Here is a 25,714-nt window from a genome sequence, read left to right on the forward strand (position 1 = left end):
ATCGAATCGTTGGTTGCAACCTTGCAGTAGATCATACTGTGCACCTCGGTGGGAGAGGTACGCTTGTTTTTCTCACTGCAGTGCCTTCATGCACCTGGGAGGAGTTACAGAATAAGTTAAGATGATGTGGGACAATGATCAGTTTATGTGTTTAATTGTTTATCAGATGCCTGCAAAACAGTTTATAACACTACCAGACAGGATTTTACAGGTCTGGAAAGTCATTTTATCTCAATGATCGTGAGGTAAACTGTGCTGTCCACAACATTTAATGCAGCACACAGAGTATCACATGACACTCATGCTGATCTGAACTGACAGCTTGTTTGACAAGTAAAAATATTCACTATATGACCAAAAGAATGTGGACAGCTTGTGTTTCCTGTTTCAACCACAGTCTGTAAATAAAGACAGATGTGGGGAGGTGTGATGTCACCTGTTGGTTTCATTGGAGCCGGTTTGAATTGTGCTAACAGGGCAGGTATCATAATCAAGTAACAATAAACTCTGTGAAATATTGCCACGACAGTCTGACTTGCGGAGCCGGGAGAGCAGCAAGTGAGCCGACTGTCAATCACAGCTGTCAATAAACGCCCACACAGCAGACATCAAAGCTACTATAAGTCTTCAAATCTTATTAACAGAGCAATAATTTCCAAAATGACCACCAGCACACTTATTAAAGGGCCTGAATTGGGAGATTGAGACCATAATAAGTATTTCTATAGAGAAATTTATGCTTCTTTTTGGGAGTCAGTTGGAGCAGCTAGCAGCCGTCACTTTAAGGGACTTAAGCCTCAAGATGCGGCAGCTGCTGATTGGTTTCAACATGATACCAAGCAGCTCCATAAAGAAATTGTTTCCGCACTTTGATATGGAAGAACTTGACTCCATCTGCAAGCTGCAAGTCAACTCACACTATTACATATGTTCAAGTGTTCACATACTTTTGGTCATGTAGTGGACCAGGTGTGCCAGAGTTGCAGTGTTCAGGTCTTCACACATCAGAAGTGAATTTTTCATGCAATTATTTTGCATGTGAATTATATTTTTCACATCAAAGACTGAATTTTGCTGTGTGAAAAACCAGCATTTATATTTTTCAAACTTTTCATCAGATCAGATCAGATTGTTTGATTTTCAGTCTGGCTCCTTATAGTTGGGGTGGACGGTGAACATGAAGGGGGGTCACCTGTCAGGACCGGACTGGGTATGTTTGTTTTACCTTAAAGCACCTCCTGTTTGGGTCAGTCATGATGACTGGGGCGGATGTAAATAATTGGGTGGAGTGATGATAATAATAATAATAATAATAACTTTAATTTATAAAGCGCCTTTCAAGGGACCGAAGGATGCTTTACACATAGTGAGGCAGACAAAACAAATAATACAAGAACAGAAAATAATAACAGCAATGACTGCCGGGGATGACAGAATTAACTTGATAGGCCTTGGTGAACAGGTAAGTTTTCAATGTTCAAAGATGCAGCGTTGCAGATCTCTGCCGGGAGAGAGTTCCAAAGGGTGGGGGCTGCCACATTGAAGGCTCTGTCCCCAAAAGTCCACAGGCTGGTGCGGGGGTGGAGAACATACCCATGTCTGAGGACCGCCGATTCTGGGATGGGATATAAGGGTAGAGAAGGTCAGATAGGTAATGGGGGGCAAGGGCATTGAGGGACTTGTAGGTGAGGAGGAGGATTTTGTAGGAGATGCAGGACTTGACCAGGAGCCAGTGAAGGTGGAGGTGATGTGCTGCCAGGGCTTGGTGCAGGTGAGTTACCCTGGCAGCTGAGTCCTGCACATACTGGAGCCTGTTCAGGGCTTTGCTGGGTACCCCATATAGGACTCCATTGCAATAATCCAGATGGGAGGTGACAAAGGTATGGATGAGGGGCTCAGCTGGAGTCTAAGAGTGATGGCTGGAGTCTGGAGATGTTTTTGAGGTGGCAGAAAGCGACTTTGGGGATTTGTTGTGTGACTGGAATGAGAGGGTGGAGTTCAGAATGACACCCAAGTTGCAGACGTCTGGGGACTGGCAGATGGTGCACTCATCCATATTGAAGAGAGGATCTCCAACCTTCCAGAGCAGCGCCTTGGGAGCCACAACCATGAGCTCTGTTTTGTTGCTATCTAGCTTGAGTAGATTAGATGACATTCAGATTTTTATTTTGTGCAGGCAGTTGACAAGAGACCATGTGGGGAGCTGAGCTGATGGTTTAGTGCTGAGATACAGCTGTGTGTCATCAGCATAGCAGTGGAAGCTTGGACCATGGTGGCGGATGATCTGACCAAGGGGGAGCATGTAGATTAAAGAGGAAGGGTCCAAGCACAGAACCTTAGGGGCCAGTGTGGAACCGGAGTATCTGATGGTGGCAAACTGTTTCCTGTTGGAGAGATATGACTGGCTCTCTAACCAGGAGAGAGCTGCACCAGTGAGGTCTAGGTATTCAGATGAGTAGTTGAGGAGGATGGTGTGGGAGACTGTGTCGAAGGCTGCAGAGAGGTCCAGCAGGATGAGACTATTGATGTGACCAGAAACAGCAGCGATGAGGAGGTCAATAGTGATATTGATGAGAGGGGTCTCCATGCTATGGTGTGCTCTGAAGCCAGATTGAAGGGGATCATAGAGCTCATGGTTAGACATGTGCTGATGGAGTTGGGCAGAAACTGCTCCTTCTAGGATTTTGCTGAGAAAAGGAAGGTTGGAGATCAGCCGGTAGTTGGTGAGGTCATCCGGAGGAATGTCCACCATGATTGGGTACGGGGTAGGTAGGCATGCTTTGACCAAGGCTGTGGGCATGGGGTCCAGAGAACAGGTGGAGGCTGTGGCTTTGGTGACCAAATTAGCGACTTGAGGAGCATCAACAGGGGAGAAGGAGGAGCGGGAGCACTGATGTTGGGAATAACAGGTTAGATGGATGGAGACATTAGGTGTGTTTGTTTTCTAGTTCAGCCCCTCCTGGTTAGAGGTGTTGCAGGTTGGGGGTGTGTGGGTACGCTTGCTGTCTCAGTGCAGCACCTCTCTGTCGGCTGATCCTGGGCGGGTGGGGTAGATGTGGAGCTGAGGGAGGTCGATGCCGTCGTTGTGCAGATCCTCCTGCTTCTGTAAACCCTCAAGTTTTAAAAGTAAGTCACTGATGAAGACCTGCAGAGAGGAAACAGACGAGGGAGCATTAAATACGTCTACATGTGAGCGCCCCCCTCTATCATCAACATGTTCAGGACTTTTCTTCTAGTTTGATAACTGCAGATAAAAATTCTGACATAATTTATTAACTATTATACAGTATTAACATTATATACATCATGTTACAATACATGCATGCAGCACTTCTGTTATTTAGATATATTGCCATCATTGTAGAACCCACAATAACTCATTTGTTATAGACTGATTTAAATGTAGAATGCTACATCCAAAATGCAAAATGTACTGCATATTTATATGTATTTTTTCTTTGATTTGTTCCCCTCCCCCAACCCCCACCCCCTCTGGGCCCGTTGCCTCTAAAAGCGAACCTTCCACAAGTGGAAAATTTTTACTGATAGTGGCACTAGAGAAAATGTAAACCGGTCACCAAAGTCTTAAAACAGTTCAATCAGTGACTGGTTCAAAACATAAGAAGTTAATGTAAAAAGTGAAAACATTAATTTATGAACAAAAGAGAGATCTTATATTTGTAAGATTTCATCTTGCAGTTTTATTCTTTCACTTTTTATTCGCTTTGTGACAAATTTCCCTCCAATAATTCATTAACTCCTTATCTGTGTTAGATAAGTGTTATCTCAAGTTTATTTCTCAGCTGAATGTAATATCATTTATCTCACGACTACAGTGTAGAAACAATAAAACATGAATACAAAGTGTGTGTACAGTCCTGGTCTGCTGTAGTTTTAATGTGAAATGCTGACGTTCAGTTCAAACACCAATAAATACAGTGAAAGTAACAGTAAACAGGACGAGTGTTTACATGCCTCACATCTGCTTCACATCAACACTGAGAACTGATGTTTTGTTAGAGTGGTTAACTATCTGTTACTCCTCATCACACACAGATTAAAACTATACTTGTCATAATGTTGTGGTGGTCTTACCTCTGTGTTGTTGTTACAGGAGTGAAGGATCTCCTGGAAACATAAAGAACAAAAACACATGAGACCCTGTGAGGAGTATAAAAAATACAAACACTGTGTAAACCTCAACTCTACTAATAATCATGTTTAGTTTCCTTTAATGTTGTATTTATATCTTTACTACAAAGAGTTTCATCCTTAATGATTCCAGTGTGTGTTAAAGCAGCAGTCAGGTGTCCATATAAACAGTGAACAATAAAAAGACTGTAACGTTGAAAGATATCTACTTGATTTGACTCATTTGGACGCTGAAGCTTCATATTAGCTTCAAATAAACTCTTAAATACATTTTTTGCACAGAAGGAGGACTCTGGATTTTGTCCCCCATCACTTCCATTGTAAATTCATTATGAAGGGATCTTCTAATGGTCAGTATGAACAGGAGGAATAATTACAGCAAGAAAAACAGCTTTAATGTTCATTTGGGCTCCTGACTGTTGTTTTAAGTCACACTTGAAACATTGTGCACTCGTCCTTTAAATGTAATACAGTTGTGAGGCGGGAGGAGATATTTCAGGTGTCCCTGAGTCCAGAAGTAAAAATCTCGTCCATTTTTCTTTTATATGATGGCTCTTGGTTCTCTCTTCCACAGTTTGGATCAACATGAAACTCATCTGGTTGAATCATCACAACAAAAGATGAACAACTGTGTTAGAAAACATCTGGTTCTTTAGTAAAAAGTCGAAGCTACCACACTGTGGACATAAAAATTTCAGGGTCAAAGTTAACTATGACTCCCTAGGTGCGTTTCAGCAAGAAACAAACAATCAGAGAGCTTAAAATTCGGGCACATGCACTACTAACGGCGAACAGAAGATAAAGATCACTATGCTGAGAAAACTGATTTAACAATCTGCAGACTAAATAAGTTCACTTTTGAAGTGAATTTAGTAACCATGGCGACACATTTTGTTTACAACTTCAGCGAAGAAGCATTTCGAATTAATTATTCACACCTCTGATTGGCTTCTTCTACATAGCAACAGCAGCCGAGGCTCATGGGTATTGTAGTATTCTCAAAGACAGGAACAAAGTGTAAATAATGTAAACTGGTGTCAGAATATAAACTTGTAGGATTGTTATGTTATCAGGAGAGTTTCAATGCTCCGTAACATCAAGGGGATCGTTAAAGAAATAAATGAAGTGAAAATGCAGAACAAGGAAAAACACTTCAGGACCAGCTGCTGCTCACACTTCACTACTCTGGTGATGTTTGACTCTAGCATCCTTTTAGGAGAACATTGATTATTAATGAACATATATAGATAGTTTATAAAATATTTTTAAACCTAAAAAACTCTTCAGCAGGAAGCACAGACTGTATGAAGCCTGAGAGGCAAAACCCAGGGTGCAAAAGTACTCACACTGCTCCTTAAGCTTATTAGAGTGCAGGTAATAACTGACAGAATGACAGAATGACAGACAGACATGTGGACAGGTGTGTTGTTACCTGCAGTCTCTGTGTTCTCTCCTCAGCTGTCTTCAGGTCCAGCAGATCATCGATGTTCACCTCCTCTGGCATCTCCTCCTCCTGAAGAACATCACAGACGTGTTAATCATTTTTACTGACAACATTTCATACATCATGTGTTTTAACCAAACAGCAGCTGTTCTTTGGGACTTTTGACGATCTGCAACAGAATTATCACATCATGATTGTTTCTGCGACTTTCATGTTGTTTCAGAAAGAAGCTCGCGGTCAGAACATCTTTGCCTGAAACGAAACCAGCGTTTAAATCCAGTATTTCCACAGACGGTGACTGATGGAGCTCACAGCTCGTACAGTGAAGACGAGAACAGCGGAGCCATGTTTGTAGTTCTGTTGCTGAAAAGCTGCAAAGTCTGTGGAAATACTGGATCTGTTTAACTCCAGGAAAAGATGTTCTGATGACGGTCTTTGACAAAAAATCTGTTAAAAATAGAAGAGATGCAGTGTAAACATCAGCAGTGGAAGAAGTATTCAGATACTTTACTGCAGTAAAAGTACATAAGTATTATGAGCTTGATGTAGTTAAAGTATTGCAGTAAAAGTACATAGGTATTATGAGCTTGATGTAGTTAAAGTATTGCAGTAAAAGTACATAAGTATTATGAGCTTGATGTAGTTAAAGTATTGCAGTAAAAGTGCATAAGTATTATGAGCTTGATGTAGTTAAAGTATTGCAGTAAAAGTACATAAGTATTATGAGCTTGATGTAGTTAAAGTATTGCAGTAAAAGTAGTGGTTTGGTCCCTCTGACTGATATATTATTATATATGACATCATTAGATTATTAATAGTGAAGCATCAGTGTTAGAGCAGCATGTTACTGTTGTAGCTGCTGGAGGTGGAGCTAGTTTACACTACTTTATATACAGTTAGCTAGTTTAGTCCAGTGGTTCCCAACCTAGGGGTCGGGCCCCTCCAAAGGGTCATCAGATAAATCTGAGGGGTGGTGAGATGATTAATGGGAGAGGAAAGAAGAAAAAACAAAGTTCTGATACACAAATCTGTTTTCAGTTTTTGGACTTTTTCTCTAATCTTTGATTTTTGCTGAAATATTGGATCATTTGAACATTTATTGAAATGAAAGCATGTGAGAAGTTTAGAGGGAAAAATCACTATTTGGTGGAGCTGTTAACAACTCATAGACATGTGAAATGTGACCCCGACTACACACTGCTTTTTGTAAGACGTCAAAAGACAAAAAGGTTGGAAACCACTGATTTCATCTTTAACAATGTGTTGTATTTTAAAAGCTTGTTATATTATCCATTGTGTCAAATCTTCATCTGAAAAGTAACTAAAGCTGTCAAATAAATGTAGTGGAGTAGAAAGTACAATATTTCCCTCTGAAATGTAGAAAGTAGCATCACATGGAAATACTCAAGTAAAGTACAAATACCTCAACATTGTACTTATGTACAGTACTTGAGTAAATGTAACTTTTTCAAACAACAAACAGACTCAGAGTGCAGAGGGGGTGTGTACAGCTATTTGATGTTTTCATCTGTGGGTTTGTATATAAAGGCCACACTGAGACCTTTCTTTAAACTTTAAATGCCAGGGATGCCACAGACACACATACACACACACACACACACACACACACAGACAAACAGATACACACAAACACACACACACTGTCCCTCATCTGTTTCCTGCTATTTCAGTTTTTACTGTCTGTTGCCCATATATGGTCGACAACCAGCCACAGTTCACATCAGTTCACTGTGTGTGTGTTTGTATATGTGTGTGTGTGTGTTTGTATATGTGTGTGAGTGTGTGTGTTTACAGATCGTGCACATAGCTGAGTGTAACAGGGAAACTAAAGGACCAGTTCAGTTCGAGAAACGACTGGTCGACCAGCTGATGCTAATCAATACGTTTCAGTTGTCATTAGCTCACTTGATGTCAGATAGATAGATTGCTGTGATTTAGTTTCCCGAAAAACAAGCTCTGCCATAAATTCTTAATATAAAATCCTTAATTCTTCATTATTACTGAGGAGGTGGTGTTCCTGATATTTTGTCCCCCTAATGGGCTGAACAAAATATTAGGAAATATTTAAATAATCTAATGCTCTCTAGTACACCAACACACTATAACCTCAATAATAAACATAAAGTAGGATTATCACCTTTCCGACAACATCAACAAAAACTGAAAGTTTTGTAAAAGCAGAATTTAAAGCAGAGCTGTTGTATTAGATTGTATTAGACTGTGCAGGTGTTCCTAATAAAGTGCTCACTGAGTGTATAAAACAATGCAAATGATGTATCATTACTACTAAACAATATATAAAATTACAGAAAACAGAAAACGTAAAGGTCCCTGAGTGCTCTGGTAAGATCTGGTACTTTACTGCCAGCAGATATAAATGTTCCTGAAGAGCAACGTTTATGTGTTTTTTGTGATCTTGGTGTTGTTGAGGATGAATGAACGGTGACTTGAGAAAATTAAGTTTGAAAAGATCCAACTTGTCTGGAGCTGATATGTTGAGTTGACTTTTTAATGTGGAGATTTTTGTTTTGGGGAGATTTATAGGACTGAACACTGAGTCCGTCTTTACATCTCCGTCATATAAACTGAATCTCTGTTTGAATCTGTTTGCACATCATGATCATCATGTGGACGTCCTGGTTACTATTGTCTAGTGTCTCCCATATGGGCTGGGAACCAGAAAGGTGCAGGACACTTAAATAATTAATCAATCAATCAATCAATCAATATATGCACAGCAGGAAGAGAAACTGTGATGTATAATAACTGTGAGCTCTAATGGGAGATTTAACAGGAGTTTAATATTTATATTCACTAATTAATCCACACCAGGCTTTAATTGGTTACACCTGCTCGTCATATAACTCATCATTCACTGCAGTTTGGATCATTCATGGCGATTAACAGCTCATAATACTCCCAAAACTATATAACAAAAAAAATATTTAAAGGTGATTAAAAGCTCACAGCATCTTCTTTTACCTGAACTGCTGGTTATCAGTTTCTTTCTCAAAAATCTAAACAGAAACTCTTCATCACATACTTTTATTGTTCAGACAGAACAAACAGCATGTCAACAACTTAAAGGATCATTCTGCTGATTTTCTACATCATGTTTGGATCCAAACCAACAATGAACTGATCTACTAACAAGTACCGTGTGTGTATCAAAGCCTGATATATCTTATTCTTCTATTGTTGTCCACAAACTATTAAAAACACGTCATTGAGCCACACCGCTGCATTGGATGATGAGTAATAATTCATTTCGATACGCTCGTCTGACTCATGTTCTCAGTAATAAACGTCACAGCAGCGGTGAGTGATTTGAGGACTGTGCTCCAGGTTTTATTACTGAATGTTGCTGCAACCACATAGAGCCTGAAAGTCACTACTCAGGGCTGAAAGAGCACCTGAACCCTCTCTGCTTGTTTTCAGGTTTTAAAAAAAAAATCCTTATTTTGTGTTAATTGTTAATACTCTCCCAAGAAGAACTGCACATCAATCTGCCAGGAAGTAAAGCTCAGCTGTTTCTGCATTAAAGATGGAAATAAGACATTGTTTATTTATTAGACAGAGTCATGTTTCTATTAATGAAACTACATGTGATTGTAAACAGAGCCAGTGAATTAACTTCATAATGAAAAGCACAATAACCACATTCACCATATTATTTGATAAGTTGATATAAATGAAAAGAGCAGCATTATTGCAGTTGTTTTTTCTTATCACTGACTTCATCTTTTGTCTGCTAAGCTCCGCCTCCTGGCGATTATATGTGTCTGACATCAGCATGATGTCATAACGAGGTGAGAAACCGATGACTGACAGTGTGTGTGTGTGGCTGGATTACTGTTAAATGACTGTCGGCACATACACACACACACACACACACACACACTAATCTATGTGTTGATCTCTGGCTGACCGTCTATAATAAAGGCTCCATTTGAGCTCACTGGGTTAATACTCCCTGCTGTGTGTGTGTGTGTGTGTGTGTGTGTGTGTGTGTGTGTGTGTGTGTGTTGTGGGGGAAGATGGTTCAGTTGCTGCACACTGAGAGATGAACATCAAAAACAAGAGATTTTTTATTATTGTGACCCAAATTTCTTTTTCCAGGACAATAAAGTTTCAATTGAAATTAATTCAATTGTAGATTGACATAATTAAAAATGTAATTTTTTTTTTTTTTTTTAAATCCCTGAATGAGAAGGTTCATAAATATAAACATTGTCCAGTCTGAGAGGAACAAAATATACAAAAGAATCTTATTTTAAGAAAATAATTAACACTGCAGAATGATTCACTTTTCAGTTATGAAACTGTACTAGTAAAATTTTTAAATTGGAAATTATAATTATAGTATCTTAAAATAGTCCCTAAAACATATAAAACTTAAACACAAAATAGATAGATAGAAAATCCATTTATTGGTAAATTATTTAAAAAAAAACATAACATACAATATAAGAAATATAAAAACTACAAACTACAAACTATAAAAACCAAAGAAAAAACTTGAACCTAAAAAAATAAACAGACGTGTAACTTTAATACAGTTTTACACTTTAAACTGCAGCTGTTGTTACAGAGAATGTTTTTGTGTTTTTACTGGTGACATATGGGACCTTAAAACTCCTCCTCATCCTCCCTTTATGTCCCCTCCCCCGTCACACACACACACACACACACACACACACACACACACACACACACACACACACACACACACACACACACACACAGACACTCTGATGTCTTCATCAATCAATAGCTCTAATAGCTGTCAGCATCTTCCTCATCTGTCTTTTTGTCCTCCGCTCTTCTTTTCTTTCCTTTTATTGAACTGATTATTTATTTTATGGCTTCATATTAAAACAGATCCTCAACAAAGGATCAAAATATTATATTCTGGATGTGTTATAAACTCTGTGTGTATATCACATATTAATATTAAACTACTGAACTACATAGAAACTCTGTACAGAATTATATAATGATAAAAGTAAAAATAATATCTAGACTGTAACTGTTATTTACACAGATTCTATGGTCATTTATAAAAATTATCATATAAATATATTTTTAAATACAATAGAACTAAATACATTCTCACACTAGAGAGTCAACACACAAACAAAAGTTTTGTATTTTTCATGTTCCACTTTCTTTATATTCTACAAGTCTTTTCAATCATCTACTGGAGACTGAAAACATGATGCTGTTATTAGTCTCTGGAGCCGTTTCTAAACATGATGAAGGAACATGTCATCCAGTGCAGCGGTGTGACTCACTGATGTGTTTTTAATAGTGTCTGCACAACAACGGAGGAATAAGATATATCAGGCTTTGATACACACACAATACTTGTTAGTAGATCAGTTCATTGTTGGTTTGGATCCAAACATGAAGACAAATAGAGAAAATCAGCAGAATGATCCTTTAATATCAGACACTGAAGCTGCGTTAAGTATCAACTCACAGACAAAGTGACACTCATGATAATACAGGAAGAAACACACCTTCTTCTCTGTGTCCAGAACAGAGTGTGTTTAGCATAGCTTAGCACAAACACTGGAAGTGAAGGGAAACTGTTAGCCTGACTCCATTAAAAGAGAAAAACTCCAAAGACAAGATTTACTTGAATGTTGTAATGTTCCTTTAAACGTCATTGAGACCCCATCAGAAACTGCTGGTGGCGGGTTGGTGCGTGTGTGTGTGTGTGTGTGTGTGTGTGTCCAGATGGGGTCTCTGACAGGAAATGAACCAAACAGGCAGATCTGATTATCAATTTATCACCAAACACACCACGCCTTCCACCGGACACACACACACATATACACACACACACAAATACATATTAATGCATATTAGACGGATGTAGGGGGGAAGACAGACCACAGTAATTTGTCCCCAGATAGTAGTAAGGTAATGTCTGTGTGTGTGTGTGTGTGTGTGTGTGTGTGAGACGAACAAAGACGAACCCCCCCCCCCCCCCCCCAGAACCCGCCCCTCTCCATCAATCTGCAACTCCCCCCCTAATGTAGCTTTTACCATCTCTGACACGTCAATAACTCCACCCTCCCTGGATGTTCAGGGTCGTATATCAAACCCACTCAGCAGCGTTTAAAGAGACTTCAGGAGATGGAGCAGATGATTGGGTGGGGGGTGGGGGGTGGGGGGAGGGGGGGTGCAGCCAGACTGATGGAGTGATGACATGTGTGTCTCCTCATCAGTGTTGTCTGGACTGCAGAGAACCAGAGTTACAGCAGTAACCTCCTCAGGGCGTGGTTTACCTCCACTGTCCGACCTTTAGCTTCAGCCTGCTGTGTTCAATGGCAGCGAGTCACTTTCATGCTCACGCTCTGTAGCAGCAGAACATGTGGTAGACTGATGTTTATCAAACTGATAAAAGTCACATTTTAGACTTTAGTGAAAGATAAAAGCACTTCTACTCACACACTTAAAAATAAAAGCTATTTATGCTCTGAAAATTAAGATGAATTAAAAATCCATTTTTCTAAGAAAAAATGGCCGCTGATTTATGTTTCCTTCTTAAGACCCACTGCCATTACTGCGGTGTCAGAGGGACTGAACACATTTACACCGACAGTGAAAGCAGAGATGTTTGTGTTAATGTCGCTCGGCAGTCGAATGTGGAAGTTATTCATTCTCTAAACACAAGTCTGAAACTGATTCTGACGTTTCTGTTCAGATTCTGTTCGACCTCCACAGTCTGGATGGTAAAGTTAGCTCATTAAACCCAGCAGCTTTTTCTTTAATTCATCAAACTTCATGATTTATTGCCTTTTAATCAGAATAAAAGTGTGATTTAAGCTAATAAAAAATTGGTGGCAAGTGGAATTTTGGCTGAGAAACGTTTTAGCACCAAGCTAACAGAGATCAGCTCACCATCGGCCCCGTGTGGGTGGATCAGTCAGGCTTCAGCAGAACCTGGTCGGTCAGAATGTGACTGAAACATGAAGATTTCATGGAGATTTTTGAAAGTAAAACTGAGGCTGCTGACAGTTTCTTGTTAGAGCAGCTGATAACAGAACAGCTCACTGCAGAGTCAAGAGTCTTGTGTTTAGAGAATGAAATACAAACTGAACAGCAGGATGGCTTCACTAACAGTAGTAGAGCTGCAACTAACAATGATTTTCATTATCAATTAATCTGCAGATTTTTTTTCTTGATTAATCTATTAGTTGTTTGGTCCACAAAATGGTTAAAAAAAATGTGGACCAGTGGATCAGATCAAGATGATGTCTTGTTTTGTCAACAATCCAAAAATATTCAATTTACTGTCATAGAGGACTAAAGAAACCAGAAAATATTGTCTGTTTCTAAACAAAGAAGAGCTCATTTTAGCCATGGACTGGTTCAGATGATTTTACCAAAAAAGTGAAATTCAAATTTATAGTACTGTTCTACTGTGACAACAGATTTATGTTCTCATCAAAAACAGACAAGATATCACATGATTTACACATGATTTTACATGTTACCTATGTATTTTCTTAGTATACAGAAATACATAAAGTACCACATAGCTTATAATATGATACAGGAACAGATCAGTGCTGAATACCAGAAAGACTGAACACTAAAGACATTCACAGATCTAAAAGTGTAGGTTCACATCAGAAAGTATTAATGCATGTATCAAATACATGACTTACACACTCTTATCTATGTGCACAACATACAAAATATAGTCTACAAAGCTGACATGTTAACACTAGGGGTGCAACGGATCACAAAACTCACAGTTTGGATCGTATCACAGATTTGAGTCACAGATCAGATCATTTTTAGGATCACCAAAAAAAGGAGGAGACAAATAAAACTTTGTTTTCTATTTATTCTGTAACACACTTACAGCATGAAACAGCAATGAACTTTTGCCCATGGTCTTAAATGAAAACATTCAAGACAAACAACATTTAAGATGTCCAATGTTTAAATAAAATAAAATATATGAAATATTCAATGCTCAATTATTGCAATATGAGGCATGATAAGTTCCTCTTTTAAACACGGTAGTGAATGAAATAGCCTCTGTCCACATCATCAAAACTTGATGATAACTTAGAAACATGAACACACGTCTTGTCCTGCAGCTTGTTGAACGAGCCACCAAACAAACAGCTAACGTCAGTTAGCAGCTAGATGCTAGTTAGCTCCTCAGCTGCAGCACATCAAACAGCATGTAAACATACCTACAGATATCACTTCAGACCCATTAGATGCTGGTTTGATCGTTACCCTTCAAAATCCCTGTTAGCGACACGCTGTCTGCCCATGACTTGTACTTACAGCAGTTTGTTTACATTGTCTTAAATGAGACATTAAATTTTGCAATTAATCTGTACGGATGACGGATCAACTACGATCAATTGTACCACTAGTTAACACTTGTTATTCTAGTTACTTTAAGCTTATTACTCAATATACGGCTCAGCTTAAAAACATACTAAAGAAACTGTCAGAAGCAGCAGCCAGACCTCCTGCACACTCATTCACTAATCACATCAACATCAACAGGTGACTGAACAACCACTCAATTAAAAACGGGATCAATTCCAAATAAATGAGTGAGTCCAGACAGCTCACTGTAACTTCAACAAGCAAACTACCCACAACACATTATATACATACATATATATATATATATATATATATATATATATATATGCTGCATTCTTGTTAAGGAGATAAATTCACACAACAGCCCCACATAGAGACATTTAACCATCAGAGATGAAATTAGCGACCAAAGAGACAGAGAGAGAGAAGCTGTATCTGACTCACGTTATCTGATGTCTTCTTCTTTCTATCATGGAGATGAGGTATTCATGTCATAACATCCATTTGTGGCTGTTGGTCATCGTGTTTGTTAGTTAACAGAACTTTATGGCTGCTGCTTAACCGGTCTGATATCATTAGCAACAATGACAAACAAGCTAACTCTCCTGGTTGTTTCTCCGGTTGCTTCTCTCTCCAGCCTCCCTGGCGGTGTCCTGCTGCTGCTGCGCTGCACAGTCCAGATAATTTCTCCCATTAGCTTAACAACAGTCCTTCATAGTCCTTCCATGGATGTATAAAGAGTCCTTCAGGCTGCTTCAACAAGCCAGCTGTTGCATTGGCTGTCACGAATCCATTGATACAGGTTTGAAAGTGGTCTGACTTATAGTTTAGATGTCAGAAGCATCAGTTTGACACAAAGTCCATGCCCATAGATTGCCTCCCCATTGGTTTACATTGTAAGGTGCGATGTGGCACTGCAACTTCCAGGGCTTATAAATTCAAAACTGTTCGAGTTATTACAAAGTTTTTAACAACTTTTGTTCAGCACAGTGTCATAAGTCATGGATCAAGGATTGAAGCCGATACCATAACGCCCTTGGAGGGGATAGTGTTTGTTTGGGGTTGTACAAAGTCGTACATTGATGGGCTTATTGCGGACTTCCTGTTGGATTTAGGTCAGGGGTGTCAGCATATGATTTGTAGGTCTTGATGAGACAAATAAATGAGTTTTGGTTCGATCTCTCTACGATATTCCTACGGGCCGTGGCGGCCATATTAGTGACATTGGTGGCACTATAGGGCACATTTTGGCACTTTGGGGGTTAATTTTTACATTTCATCAAATTATTCACCAGACCTGATGTGCGTGCCAAATTTGGTGAGTTTTTGAGCATGTTTAGGGGCTCAAATTTAGGGTTTAAGTGGTGTAATAATAAGAAAGAAACAAACAGAACAGATACAAGAGGGTCTTCACCCCTTTGGGGCTCAGGCCCTAATTAGAAAGCCAAACGTCTGACATCTGTCTGTGACCATTAAACCCACTCTAACTCCCATTAATGTGGAAATTTGCTTAAAATATTCTAAACATCTGGGTGAAAACAACGTCTGTATTTTCACACACACACACACACACACACACACACACACACACACACACACACACACACACACACACACACACACACACACTTCCTTTGGCATTTAGATACTGTGGACTCCATTTAAGGTAACAGATGACCCAAATCTGTGTGTGTGTGTTTGCATCCCATGGGAAATATGTTAGGTTTGATTTGTAATGTTCCCACACAACCAACCACACACACACACACACACATACACACACACACACACACATACACACACACACAAACACACATACACGCGCACAAACACACACACACACACACACACACACACACACACACACACACACACACACACACACACACGCACACACAACCACACACACTGCTGTGAATAACAATGTCTCTAATATGAATTTCCCACAAAACAGTTCATTTATCTTGTTATAAATAAACCATCATCTCCTCCTTCATGTAAAAATCCAGAATCTGTAAATATTGTTGGTTTCTAAAGTTTTCCTGCTTCACCAGATGTCTCCTCCTTCGCTGTAAAGTTTCTCAGTGTTTGTGCTCTGGAGGCTTTAAGTCTCCACATCATACTGGACCACGATTGGCTCCAAATTAGTTGTGATGTCATAAATCCTGCAGGTGCGTCCAGGTGTTAAACTGAGATTTAAGGTGAACTTAGAGAAACTTTGAAAACAAACTCTGCACAGAGAATAAGGTGGAGGAGGACTTTAAGAAGCTGTCTGGTCACGTTGAAACTCAGACTTTGCTCTGGTCAAAGCTTTGTGTTGATTCGTCTTTCAAACAAACAAAAGTTCTGTTTACATTCAGTGTTTCTCTCCAAAACTCCAAAATTGGAGTCTGATGAAGAGCAGTAGGGACAGTAGCAGGTCTAACTAAAGTGTTGAATGTTTTCCTTCATCATAAAACATCTGCAGAGCTGAAACATTTTAAATCCTGCACTGTTTAGTCCATGTTTACTAGCTTGCAGTATTTGTTGGCTCATTACAGCCACCTGTAGATCAGTGGAATAATGTGAAACCACTGGCAGGAACATGTATCACGCTCACGTGAACATGCACACGTGTCCTTAAGCACGTGTGCATGTAACAAACAAAACTCATAAAATCACCGCTCCATAGTGCTACTAGAGGACCAAAACTCCACAGAGAACCTTTAAGTTTACCTGGCTAAGGTTAGAGACAGATTAGCTTTGACTGTTGCTATAGAAACAGGAGCATGTCAAGGTTAACTGTTTTGGGGTGGCGGCGTCAGACCTCACTCGCTATGCACACACATAACGCGCTGTCCTATTCCTTAAAAGGAGCTGTGCTACCGAGAGTTTCCCAGGCAATGACAGAGAGGTCGACTCATGTGCACAGAGAGGCTGCAAACGCTACTGATTTCCAAATGAACGGATATATGGCGTTATTTTTGGCATTACATTTTTTTTTTTTTGGCACTTTTGACCGTAGTGGAAGAAGTACTCAGATCTTTTACTTCAGTTAAATCAATTTGGCAATAAATAGAACAAAATATATAAAAGTAGCATTAAAGAAGACATTAAAATGGTAATATACAGTTACATAAACATTATACAAACCCACAGGTATGGCTGGAAGGTTGGAAACCACTGGTTTCATCTTTAACAATGTGTTGTATTTTAAAAGCTTGTTATATTATCCATTGTGTCAAATCTTCATCTGAAAAGTAACTAAAGCTGTCAAATAAATGTAGTGGAGTAGAAAGTACAATATTTCCCTGTGAAATGTAGTGGAGTGGAAGTATAAAGTAGCATCAAGTACAAGTACCTCAAAACTGTACTTAAATACAGTACTTGAGTAAATGTACTTAGTTACTTTCCACCACAGACTTTTTGTGACCATCAGCACACAGCTGAGAGACTGAACACATGCAGGTAGAGTCTAATCTAGAGCTGCAACGATTTTAATTGATTGGCAACTATTTTGATAATTCACTTTGAGTCATTTTTTTAAAGACAAAATGCCAAAATTCTCTGATTCCAGCTCCTTAAATGTGAATATTTCCTGGTTTCTTGAGTCTCTATGACAGTAAACTGAATATCTTTGACATATGATGACGTCATCTCGGACTTTAGGAAACACTGATCCATATTTTTCACCATTTTCTGATATTTTATGGATCAAACAACTAATCAATTAATCAAGACAATAATCGACAGATTAATTGATAATGAATATAATCGTTAGAATACAGAGCGAGCAGGTGGAGTCCAACCACATGAGCTCCTCTCATGAAAGAAGCAGAAAGATGAAATGAACCGAGACAAATGAACTGTCACTAAGTTCATTTTATTAGTGCTTCATTGATAACGTTGAATTTGCTGATGTCTGTTTCCTTTTACATTAACTTAAAGTAAATGTAATGTGGTTCCTTTATTAGTTTATACTTACTGCATGATTATATTGTTCATCTTCTTTTATTTCACCACTAAGGTGAGTTCCCTGCCTGTTTATTTCTATTCAACATTTATTTCACTACTAACTTGTAGCCTGTGTGATTTCTTCAGCACAGTGACATGAATTTCCCTCCAGATTAATGAAGTATTTATTTAATGATATCTCCCTAAAATTGTAGGAGAGTTACTGTTAATTCATTTAATAAAATGTCTTAATTAATCAAACTGTGCTGTTTACAGACTCCACCTTATTCACACATTCTGTCTGATAACACAAACACACCTGCAGGCGTCCACTGCTGAATTCTCCTTCGTCTCTCCACAGAAACACTCTGCTGTCACCGCTCACGTCACGTCATTATGTTTCTGGATCTTTAAAGATTCATTTAATTCTCTTTACAGATCAAACTGTGAGTCCACGTTCTCCTCAAATCACTGATTATGTGTCACTCTGTGTTTGATGTTAATTCTCCTCATTAGAGCGATCAGGGACATGAAACTGAAAACCACACACACACACACACACACACACACACACACACACACACACACACACACCCTGCAGCGGTGGTTCGGCTGTCAGCTCCTGTTTTGTCTGACTGACCTTTAAACCAAAGCTGAGGAACATTTCTGTGTTTCTACTGAACGTCGTCTTTATTCTGACCAAACATCGACTGCAGAGAGAGATCCGGTCTGAAACATCTCACGCTTTGTTTTGGTCATTTTTTATCGTCTTCCTCCATTAAAGCACAAATACATAGAAAATGTTCACACGACATCAGGGTCGAAACATCTCTGCTGCTAATCTCTCGACTGTTTTTCAGTCTAACACAAGACGAGACATCTGGTCATATAGATGGATTTAGCACTTAGTGGCAGCTGTGAAATTTACATTGAAATATGTTTTATTTTTGGTCTTCTTATGTGAATTAAGTACATTTACTAAAGTACTTGTAATGGTTTCTGCCTTAAATAACTGAAACCTTTCCAATGTTTATGTAGCTGTATATTCCTGTTTTAATGTCTCCTTTAGTTATACCTTTATATATTTTGTTCTATTTCATTGCCAAATTGATTGTTTTATTCTATACTAATTTAAAATATTTTAATTTATAAATACATTGTCTATGTGTGCAGTGTGGAGGGGGCTGTAACTGCATGTCGTTGTTCAATAAAAATTGTATAATGACAATTAAAATGAGCATGGAACCTTGATTAAGCACAAACATATAGGTAATATCACCCCGTAAGCACAATATTAACTAAATTATATTCAGTTTGAAGTCAGGGCCTCCAGGTTAGAGTCATTTCCTCCAAATGCACCTAAACTTGGAACATCCACCTGCTGAACTGAAGTTTGCACCAACACTATCTTCTTTTAAAAATAAGATCAGGACATTTTTATTTAGTATAGATTTTAATTAGTTTTGTGCATGTTGGGGGGGGGGGGGGGGGGGGTGTTCATGTCTGCATGCTGTCTGTCTTTATTCTGTTACACCGTATGAAGGCAGACGAAGTCAACAAACTGCTGTAGCTATGAGTCATAGACAGACAGGGTGTTGTTAGCAGTGGTGTTGAAGAGTAAGAACCAAACCAGCATCTAACGGGTCTGAAGTAGCATCTGCAGGTATGTTTACATGATGTTTAATGTGCTGCAGCTTGTTATTTATTTATTAATTATCTATATAGCTGTTAACTGACATTAGCAGTGAATGTTAGTTTGGTGGCTTGTTCAACAAGCTAAGCTGCAGGACAAGGTATGTGTTCATGTTAGTAAGTTAGATAAGAAGGAGACTTTAGCAGGAAGCTAATGTGGTTGTTAGCTTCAGAGTCTGTGGCTCTTGTGTTGTGTAGCAGGATGCAATCAGGCTCAGTGTGACCATCTGCTCCATTGATGATAGAACGACATGTCATCACTTTATGCAAAGATTTGATTGGCCGTATGGAAATAAAGACTCCAGCTATGTAATCAGATGATGGAACCGTATTTAATTGAAATAACGTAAAACTAGGGGGCGCCATCATGAAACCAAAGAACTTTAAGTATAAATTTCTCCATTTTGGTTTCAGTTTTTTCCTCAAAGGAGAACAAAATTTCTGTCACATCAAAGTGAAAACAGGTTTAAGCCTCGATTTTCCTGTTTTGTTACAAACAAAACTCAAAGATTTTCAGTTAAAACAGACAAAAGCAAAAATTTTCACACCCCTGAAAAAAGTGACAGAGTGGATGAATGATGGAGTAGCCTACTTTCAGCAGTACTTTCAGCAGTACTTTCAGCAGTACTTTTAGCAGTACTTTCAGTAGTACTGCAGTATGCAGCCTGCCTCTGTCCTACATTTAATCATTCTATACTTTAAGTCCCAGCAGCAGCAGAGTACTTTCTCCTGCACCACATTTTGTATAATTTGCTGATACTTTCAGTCCCAGCATCAGTAGTAAATGCTGACTCTCTGAGTCTTAAAAGAACATTGCGTTCCTGCATCATTACTCAGAGTACAGTTAATTAGTTCTCAGCGCAATTTCATGTGATTTTAATACAAATCTTAACAATGTGTTAAGTGACGCAGGATAGAATGACTATGCCACTGGGCTAGAGATGTGTCACCTATATCTTAAAGATCTCTGATAGTCTTTCAATGCACTAATAAAGGAAGCGCAGACTGCTTATTTTGCTCATTTAATTTCTTCTTCAAGAAGAAATCCTAAGATTTTATTTGACACTATAAATAACAATGTTTCACCACCGCCCTCTACATTACCATCTTTCTCTGGCAATGATTGTAACAAGTTTCTTACCTTCTTTGTTGATAAGCTAATGGCTATTAGATCCAGTATTCATCCAGGGACTTTCCCTCCCAGCTCTAGCCCCTCTCTATCTCCTTCTGTTCTGGACTTTTTCCAACCTGTCAGCTTACAAAATCTGATGGGACTGATAAGGAAATGAAGTTATCCTCAAGCTCAATGGATATAATACCATCTTCTCTATTTTTAAAAGTTTTGCTAGAGAGGCTTGTATTTATGATGAGCTTCAGTCTGGGTTTCAGAAACAGTAGTCTACTGAAACTGCTCTTCTGAGGGTCTCTAATGACATTTTAATGTCCTCTGATGTGGGTGATTGTTCTGTATTAGTTCTACTTGACCTCAGCTCGGTGTTCGACGCAGTAGACCATCATATCCTGATTAAGAGGTTATGTGATTGGGTGGGCATATCAGGCATAGCATTATATCTTATCTCACTGACCTTGTGTCTGATCCCTCTCTTCTGTCTTATGGTGTCCCGCAAGGTTCAGTTCTGGGGCCTCTGTTATTCTTTCTTTATTATATTTGCTGCCCTTAGGACGGGTCATAAACAGATTTACTGTGATTATCCTTTATTTGCAGATGATATCACACCTAGTGAAGTTATCAGTGTCTCCACTAGGTTGACTGCTTTGGGGTGGTGGGGGGCGGCGCTACCTTGGGGGGGGGGGGGTCAGGTGAAATTTTAGCAGCGATGCTCACAGTTTTGCAATGGTGATGTACCACTGCTGAATGAATATAGAGGAAACACTGTGTTATCTAGGCTCCTGGACTGTATTAACACTATTAAAGACTGGACAGCAGGAAAGTCTCTACAGCTCAGTGCTGATGAGACCGAAGTTCTGGTTTTTAGCCCCGCTAGTCTCCGCTGCCCACTCCAACCTGTATAATTTAGGGGTACCACATCTTGTTTTTACCACTGAAGAAATATCAGTAAACTGAGATCTGTAGTTTCAACAGCTGAACTAGAGATGCTTATACACGCCTTTATCTCATCTCACATTGACTACTGTAACATATTATTCTTCTCTCTTAGTGTCTCTGCCCTCGATCATCTGCAGAAAATCTAAAATGCTGCTGCAAGACTCCTCGCCAGGTCAAATAGACGGCCTCACATTACTCCTATACTTAAATCTCATGTCTCTCTTCCTGTTGAGTTTAGGATTCAGTCACTTTACCTTCAGAGCTTTGCACAGTCAGGCTCCTGCATATGTGGCTGATCTACTACAGCCTCAGTTATCAGCTCACTCTCTGAGGTCAAACATGTTAAACTTGCTGTCTGTCCCACACACACACACCACCTTAAGACCCCTGATGATCGAGTTTTTGAGGCCGTTGCACCTAAACTATGCCCGCATCCTTACAGTCTGCTGAAAAAGCAGATAAAAACTCATCTGTTTAGACAGGTGTTAACCTGGCAGCAACATGTTATGTTTTTATTGTGCATTTTTTACTGCAGTTTGTGGGTTTTTTTGGTGTGTGTGTGTGTGTGTGTGTGTGTGTGTGTATTGTGTTTGTTAATCTTGCACTTTTTAATCTCCCCATCTGTTATGATTTCCTTCTTTTCGTATGTTGCATCACGTTCATGTAAAGCACTTTGTGACTGTCTATGAAAAGCACTTTATAAATACATTTTACTTATTTATTAGTGTATTCATTAGTTGAACTTTCAGCAGTACTTTGAACAGTATTTTCTGTAGAATTTGAGCAGTACTTCAGCAGTATTTTCAGCACTATTTTCTGTAGTACTTTGAGCAGTATTTTGAGCAGTACCTTCAGCAGTACTTTCAGTAGTAGGCTGCCTTATGCAGTAGTACTGCAGTACTCACCCTGCCCCGGTACAGCTCGTCCAGCCCGCAGTCGATCCACTTCTCCACGTCCAGCCTCCGCTGCAGCTCCTTGCGGTTGTATTTGACGGTGACCCGGGCCTGCCGCCGCGGCTCCCGCCCGCCGCCGGGACGAGTCGGTGACTGGTTACTGCACACCCGGTTCACCCGCCGCCCCACCCGGTTCGCCGCCATCAGGACCGACACAGACACTAAAATCTGTTCTGCAAAACTACGTTTCTTAATTTCCAGATAAGAAATATTATAAAAAATAAATCCGTAATAGTTGCAGTAAAAGAGAGAAAATACTAATAAGAATACTACAAATACTACTAATAACAGCCTAATAATATTAATAAAATCCTAAATTCTCTTCTTCCTGAAAATTAATTCTCTGCTTGTTTTTTGATGTTTTTAAATAAATAAATAGAATCCTGCAGCAGATGTGACACAATGAGTGAAAACAGAAAACAGTAGAGACGCAGGTCCGGTCACGATGAACCGGTAAGTCGCTGCGGCGCGTGCAGACTGACGGCCGCAGCAGGGCGGGGGCCACGCGCTGCCGGTGCTGCGTTCACAGACTGTCGGAATAGTTGAGACTGATGACACAGATGAATCTTCACTTTACATTTTGCATCTTATAACATCCCCCCAATTTTGCAATTAGCACTTCAGCAATATATTTATTACCATTATCCCTAAAGTGTTCTCTACTCACATCAGTAAAGAGACTCGGTGAATAAATGGCAAACATGAATGTGTTCCTTGTGCCAAACTGTCTGAGTTTATGTGTCTTCTCTCCTAACGTGGGACAGTTCAGGCTGAAACACTCATCAGGAGGCTGAAACGTCCAAATCACCATAAATTATACAATACAAACAGCCAAAGTGCATGTTTGGTCATTTCAGTAATTATAATGTTTTTGATGTTACAAATAATATAGTAATGAATTGTATTACATATTAATATTAGAAATAATACGATCTCCTAAAAATAACTAAAAAAAATAAGCATTACAAGACTAGACCTCTGAATAACTGTTGGTATTGTACATTTAATGTGGGATAACGAAAAACTTACTGAAATAAAAAATAGGACACATGTTTTCACCACATTATAACATATTTTGATGCATGAATATATATATATATATATATATATATATATATATATATATATATATAGATGACAAATGTACATCCTTAACATTAAATTACTCTAAATCCTTTGTCACTGACCTTTGACTGGAACCCCCCCCCCCCCCCGCCCACACACACACACACACACACACACACACACACACACACACACGCATGCACACTCCTGTAGATTTAGAAATTTACGAGGAGACATGAAATGCATCATGAGAGGGTCTTACCGGGTCCTAGTGCCCCTTCTATTCACGGCAGCTTGTAGAAACCTGACAGAGACTGAAGGAGCAGCAGCGCCACCTGGTGGACAGCAGGGTGGGTCACATGAGGTGAAACTCATGATGATGAAATGTTGGTTTTCGCTCAGCCTCCAGAGGAAAGTAACCAAGTACTGTATTTAAGTACAGTTTTGAGGTACTTGTACTTGATGCTACTATTGTTAAAGATGAAACCAGTGGTTTCCAACCTTTTTGTCTTTTGACGTCTTACAAAAAGCAGTGTGTAGTCGGGGTCACATTTCACATGTCTATGAGTTGTTAACAGCTCCACCAAATAGTGATTTTTCCCTCTAAACTTCTCACATGCTTTCATTTCAATAAATGTTCAAATGATCCAATATTTCAGCAAAAATCAAAGATTAGAGAAAAAGTCCAAAAACTGAAAACAGATTTGTGTATCAGAACTTTGTTTTTTCTTCTTTCCTCTCCCATTAATCATCTCACCACCCCTCAGATTTATCTGCTGACCCTTTGGAGGGGCCCGACCCCTAGGTTGGGAACCACTGGACTAAACTAGCTAACTGTATATAAAGTAGTGTAAACTAGCTCCACCTCCAGCAGCTACAACAGTAACATGCTGCTCTAACACTGATGCTTCACTATTAATAATCTAATGATGTCATATATAATAATATATCAGTCAGAGGGACCAAACCACTACTTTTACTGCAATACTTTAACTACATCAAGCTCATAATACTTATGTACTTTTACTGCAATACTTTAACTACATCAAGCTCATAATACTTATGTACTTTTACTGCAATACTTTAACTACATCAAGCTCATAATACTTATGTACTTTTACTGCAATACTTTAACTACATCAAGCTCATAATACTTATGTACTTTTACTGTAGTAGGATTTTTCACGCAGGACTTTTATTTGTAATGGAGTATTTGTACATTACTGTATTGGTACTTTTACTGCAGTAAAGTATCTCAGTACTTCTTCTATTGACGTACATACTGTACTTCTTACAGTGTTTCAGGGTGTCTATTGTGACTATTCACTAAAAGTGGCTTTAAAAACACTAACTAAACTTTTTGGGTTGATGTGAGTGTAGTGAGGTCAGAAAACAGATGAATCAAAAGTTCATCACATCTTCCACAAAAAACACACACAAAGTATCCATGACGACTGATTTTAAGTCCTCCACCTAAAACATGACGTAGATTATCTGACTGCACCGTCACACACTGACAGTCAGTTTATCATCACGTTTATCAGAGTCTGAGGTGATCAATGATGAGCTCACGGTGATGTCATCATATCTGATCATTAAAGAGGTGTTTACTTCATATGATGTCATTTTATTTTTCTGACACATCAGTACTTTGTCTATTTTTATATTTGAATGACTGACTTTTATTAATTATCTTTTTATTCTCAGAACCTGTGATGTTATCGATTTTTTTTTTTTTAACTTTTATTCATTTATTTTCCTCTGTTCTCTCTTATTTCTACATTTTGTAGAAATACATGAATATATTTATTTTACAGTATTGTTCTTGTTCGACTGATTGTTTGTTTGTTGTTTTCATGTATTTGTGTAATTCTTTGTTCTTGATTTCTTTGAGCATTATTGATTTTTCTGAATCCTTGTAACAGTCTGAAGAAGAAGAGTAATACAATAAAATTCTTGTTGCTAAAAAAAAAACAAAAAAAAAAAACCAAAATAATTGGAATGAAGGAATGAATT

General features: G+C 38.8%; 1 protein-coding gene across 1 annotated transcript; it reads right to left on the minus strand.

Annotated features, from left to right (window-relative positions):
• Positions 1 to 1,304: 1,304 nt before the first annotated feature.
• LOC121898985 (protein phosphatase 1 regulatory subunit 14A-like) lies at positions 1,305 to 23,091 on the minus strand. The gene is made up of 4 exons (XM_042414528.1): positions 22,586 to 23,091; positions 5,585 to 5,665; positions 4,096 to 4,128; positions 1,305 to 3,145 (listed from the first exon to the last, which is right to left on the minus strand). Exons 1-4 carry the CDS (start codon positions 22,775 to 22,777, stop codon positions 3,008 to 3,010), a joined length of 444 nt encoding a protein of 147 aa, XP_042270462.1. The 5' UTR covers positions 22,778 to 23,091; the 3' UTR covers positions 1,305 to 3,007.
• Positions 23,092 to 25,714: the final 2,623 nt, after the last annotated feature.

The sequence above is a fragment of the Thunnus maccoyii genome, chromosome 6 (genome assembly GCF_910596095.1).
Source record: "Thunnus maccoyii chromosome 6, fThuMac1.1, whole genome shotgun sequence".
NCBI classification, from domain to species: Eukaryota; Metazoa; Chordata; class Actinopteri; order Scombriformes; family Scombridae; genus Thunnus; species Thunnus maccoyii.